This window comes from Camelina sativa, chromosome 19, assembly GCF_000633955.1.
Source record: "Camelina sativa cultivar DH55 chromosome 19, Cs, whole genome shotgun sequence".
NCBI classification, from domain to species: Eukaryota; Viridiplantae; Streptophyta; class Magnoliopsida; order Brassicales; family Brassicaceae; genus Camelina; species Camelina sativa.
Window position 1 is genome coordinate 3,670,792 of NC_025703.1, and position 5,339 is coordinate 3,676,130.

A 5,339-nucleotide genomic window follows, 5' to 3' on the forward strand; every position below is an offset into this window, starting at 1 on the left:
ACCAAGCTCATATCATAATAATTTTGAATCGCTTCTTCAAATAATTGGGCAATCACAATATTTTTCTTTAGTATTTTCTATTTCCTTCTCTTGAAAATGCTATAAAAACGATCCAATCAAGCTGTTACGTATGGAAAGAATATGGAACGGACGGACATGTTAGTCTTATCTTCTGTCAATCTCATTTCGTAAAGTCTCAAATATCAATCTCTCATCGCATGCCAGGTATTCACACTTTAATTACATCAAAGTTTAAAGAGAACGAGTCATCATGTTAGGACTTTATTGTCTTTTTGACATAGTCATCACCAATCAAAGTCGTAGTTGACTACACAACTACACAAGCGAACTAAACGGAATAATGTAATTTGTTTTCATTGGAATAAGATATTTGTTTGCTATGTGAATGTGAATTTGTACAATCAACCCCTATATCACTCATCATAATGGGTTCCACTAGACCATAATCCACAAACGCATCATATATATACATCTGAGTTTAAGATATCAAACTAAATAAGATTGTAGTTCGTTCGTTCCTTAGCATTACTTCTGTTTTAACCATTCCATTAGTTAAATTGTTACACAATTTTCAAACATGTGAAATTAAGATTGCGCTACATCAAGCGGTAAGTACTAAGTATTAAAGACCATACCAAGTTAACAATGTCCTGTTTTTTTTAAAGAAAGCTATACTATAAGTGCTATGCGCGCATAAAGTGATAAAACTATCTACCAGTACTAACGATATGAGCTTGAAGAAACCTCCGAACAAGACGAAAAAGTATTCGAGGTCGAGGCTTTATCGGATGAAACATAACCTACAACATTTATTCCAAGATCATCCCTCGAAGAATCTGAGAATCCCCAATTTTCATCAATCCGTGGAACATCCTCTTCGCCGTTTAAATATCTAAGCACCATTCTCATCGATGGCCGAGATTTTGGTTTCTGATGGCAACATAGTAGTCCAACAGCAAGAGCTAATTTAGCCTCTATGCCATTGAAGCTAGATCCGAGTTTCTGATCCACGGCGCTAAGTATCCCACCATTTGCGTGGAACTCCATGACCCAATCAGCTAAGAAGAAGTCACCTGATGAGTTCGTTGGTCTATTCCCACAAACGATTTCTAACAACAAAACGCCAAACGCGAAAACGTCAGACGCGGTTGAGCCTTTGCCGTTACGTGTCAGCTCAGGCGCCATGTAACCTAAAGTACCAACGACTTTCGTGGTTTGCGATAGCGTTCCGCGTTCATAAAGCCTAGCGAGTCCAAAATCTCCTAATTTAGCGTTCATATCTTCATCAATAAGAACATTGCTAGCTTTCACGTCTCTATGAATCACAATTTGTTCCCATTCTTCGTGAAGATACAACAGACCCGACGCGATTCCCTTTATGATATCGAAACGTACGTCCCACGGCAAAACAACGCCGTTTCTTCTCGGTGTTCTGTACAGCAACGAGTCGAGGCTCCCGTTGGGAATATAATCATAAACTAACAAAAGGTCGTTTTTGTGTTTACACCATCCTTGAAGATTCACGAGGTTCTTGTGCCCTAATCTTCCTAAACTCTCGATCTCTGCTACAAATTCTCTAACACCTTGTAAGCTGTTTGAAGTTATCTTCTTCACTGCGATCGGACCCGAAGAAGATAGGTTTCCTCTGTAAACAATCCCAAATCCTCCAGTACCAATGATCTCACTCTCTTTGAATCTCTTCGTTGCTAAGTAGAGATCTCTGTATTTGAATCTATGAGGATAATCAATCTCCCAATCCTCTAAAATCTCATCCTCTTGGATTTGCCTTTTGTACATGACAAATACAAACAGTAACACAAGCAAGACCACTGTAACGATCGATAGGGCTACAATCAAAGCAACGACTTGAGAAGTGTAACCTTTCTTGTCACGCAAGCTTGTTTTTGGAGGTGGAGGATCAGGAAGTTGCTCGAGATGAAGCCAGTCCGCCTTTGGGTTTTCTCCACAGCTAGCAAAACTCCAACCCATTACATAGTGAGCACTAGACTGGTCTTTCCCAGTCGCGGCTGTGAACCCTACGTACATTTCCTCCTCCACGATCCCCGTCAGCTCTGAAACTCGCCGCGAGATCAGAGGCTTTTCGGGTTTTGACTCTAGTCGCGTCGGATAGATTGTAACGTTTAAGATTTCGCTGGATCCGTCGTAGTCGACGTGAACTCTGATTGGTTCGCCGCTATCGAGCTGAAAATCCTCTTTTCGATCAGCGGTCTCGTAATAGATGAGCGGCTCTTGTACCTCGGAGGAGAGATTGTTGAAATTGAGACCGATGTGGTTTCCTCTTCTGTCGGCACCGTCTTTAAATCCTTGTACCGTGTCGAATTCCAAAGCGAACACGTGATTCGATTTGTTCCCGTTGTTGTATCTGTTCAAAAGCCCTAAATACTGTGCTGATTCGGCTCCGGGACGATTCGGGGTCGGAGAAAGTGTGAACGTGAATCCAAAACCACCGTTTCCGGGACTTGAAGGGATAATGACAAAGACAAAAGAGGAGCTAAAGGAACATACTTTGAAGTTGGTTGAGTTGGTGTAGTCACGTAATCTAATCGGTTCGCGGTAAAACGCTGTTCCAGTGGCGTTGTGGTTCCGATCAGTTAGCCTAAGAAGACCATTGTCGTGTTGGATTGTCGAAGCTCCTTCTGCTTGAATTGCCGTTTGGCTTCCTTTGAAACCTTTGAATGTGAATTTTGCTGCTGTTGTGGCGTCAACAGGAACAGAACATTTAAAAACGTTTGATGATAGAATTAGAAAGAGCAAAAGCATGAAGGAGGTTATGAATCTTGATATGCCCATGGGGAGTATCTTGAGCTTTTGACTTTGATTTTATGAAGTAAAAGATAAGATTTGAGTTTAAGGAAGGCTCAAGTATGGACATCTTTTTATGCTCTCTCAACGAATAATGAAGTAGAAATGTTCAAAGTCAAGGTCTTTTGGACTATTTGTGTGGTCGGTTTTTGTGATTTTGTGTGGAGAAGACGGCTTTCATGATATTCACGTAAATGCGTATTAATACTTTTACAAGATAAAATTGACCGAAAAAAAAATGACAAAACAAAGTAGTTGACTTATTATTACGTAGTGAAGAGACCGCTAAATCTGACCCTTATTTTGATTGTTTTTTTTTTTTAAATGTCATTTGTTTTTCTGACCCTTATTCCATCTATCATTCTTTTTTTCGAAATTGTTTTGATATTTTTGTAATGTGTGATTGTAGTGAGGAAATGATTGCTGGAGAGTGTTCGTGGACTTTTCAAACCAGTTGGAAGACTTATTATTGAAAGATATCTAATATATAATTAGTGGAGCTATTTAACAGGCTTATGTTTTAAGATTTTAATTTGTATTTAGATGAAATACATTCAAAAGTTTATTATATATTATTTTTAATAAAAAATATATTCAAAAGTTTCAAATCCAACTGTTTTGTTAATGTTTGAAATTCGTACGAGAATACTCATTTAAGTAAATATTAAAAAATATAAAATTCCTTCATATATTTAAAATAACTCTGTATTTGAGGACAATCACTAATTCCCATGATGAAAATCCATTCTTTAACAAGTTTTGATTTTTTTTTTATGTATCTATCTAGTTTTCTAAGGGACTTTGATTTTTTTTTTTAAATAAATGTTTTGATCCTTTTGTTATATGTGATTTGTAGTGAGGGATAGGATAGTAGAGTTTGTTTGCAAGTAACATCCGATTAAGGATGTTCTTGGTCTCTAGGGATATTTATCCTGTGGAAGTCTTGACTACATGGCTTGGCTTGGCGGAGGAGATGGACCTTCCGTAAATATTTGTCTGATCTTTTGTTTTATCAAAAATAAGAAATGATTTTGTAGTTAAGATGTGGATATTATTATAATTCGGCTCTTCAAGATCCATAAACCAAAGTAGAAAGTGTCTTTTGTCTGATTTATATTTGGCTTATGTTATATGCCTTGTTTTAAAAATTCCCGTCTAGCACCGTTTACGCTCTGCAAAATCGCTAGACCCACCCTCTCCGCCTCGATTAATGACTAATTTCCGCCTAGCATCAATTGTCAGATTATATCTGTCTAATTTGATTATAATTTGTCTAATCCGATTACTTTCAGCTTTGTGTATACCGATTATTTTTGGAACTAAATATAAATCAGACATATATATTTATGTTATTTCGACATTTAAATCAAGAGTCTATGATGTTTTACAATAACTAATATATAAACTTTTAATAAAAATCATAATTTTAAAGACAATATTATAGTTCCCTTTATATTTTCTTTTAACATAAACAGAATTATACATATATTTAGTCCAATATATTTTAATTTTATTACAAATTTAATAAAATAACCCTAAAACTAAAATATATATATATTATTCTTTCAGCAAGTAAGGAATTTAGGAAAAGGCTAGCGACCAACAAGTCCTGTCTAAATAATCTCTGGAATTGTTCTGCAGGGTAAAACTAACATAACATTCATGAGGAGCACGGTAAAGAAGTTGAGTTAAAGATGTTTGACCTTGATACACTATGCAAAAAAGTTTTGAGAAATACTATGAGGCAGCACATTCCATGCAATTGTATCCGTCACTGCTGTGTGTGAATATCCAGTTCAACTCCCCTAACAACGTTTTACGGTCATTTTGCCGGCCTGGAATCCTGTCAATAAGTGATTCATGGATGATTTCTTTCAGAAGATATCATCTTCCGTTTACAACAACAGACTTGTAATTGTTCGGTTTGTGTGTCTCTCTTGTGTTTTTTTTTTACTTCTCGAGAGATGCCAACACTTGTGGTTTTTTTGTAAGAAAAATACTTAGGGTGACGTAGAGACATTGGTAGAATCAAAGCATCATCCATCATCATATAGACATTATTAACTTAGATAGACTTGGCGGTAGTCACTTAAATAAAAGGGAATTGTTCATCTTTTTTACTATATATTTTTTTTTTGGACATATACTAAATTTCGCATGACCTTCAAATAAAGTTTAAAAACAATTTGGGCTAAGGCCCAACAGGATATAGAGATAAAAGAAATTAAAGGCCCATTTCACCCTATTTAACACCCCTTTTGAAGCGCAGAAAGAAAAGGGCAGACGAGGAAGAGCGAACCTAATTGTGTGCCGAGTATGTCGCGGTTGAGTCACCTGAGATCTGTCGCTACGCTGGCAACACGCGGAGGGAGAGGGCTTCCCTCTGGCCGCAATATCTCTTCGTCCACCGTTATTAGCAAAGGTAAAGTTAAGATCGAAAGCTTTGATTTTTATTTTCATCGGGTTACTGATTTTTTTTTTTTTTTTTTTTTTTT

At 36.8% G+C, this 5,339-nt stretch overlaps 1 protein-coding gene across 1 annotated transcript; it reads right to left on the bottom strand.

Annotated features, from left to right (window-relative positions):
• Positions 523–2,918, bottom strand: LOC104764577 (probable L-type lectin-domain containing receptor kinase VI.1). The gene has a single exon (XM_010488131.2). It carries the CDS (start codon positions 2,830–2,832, stop codon positions 742–744), a length of 2,091 nt encoding a protein of 696 aa, XP_010486433.1. The 5' UTR covers positions 2,833–2,918; the 3' UTR covers positions 523–741.

Bases quoted from the DNA above. Each gene is read 5' to 3' on its own strand.
- LOC104764577 (XM_010488131.2), bottom strand. From the start codon at position 2,832: ATGGGCATATCAAGATTCATAACCTCCTTCATGCTTTTGCTCTTTCTA.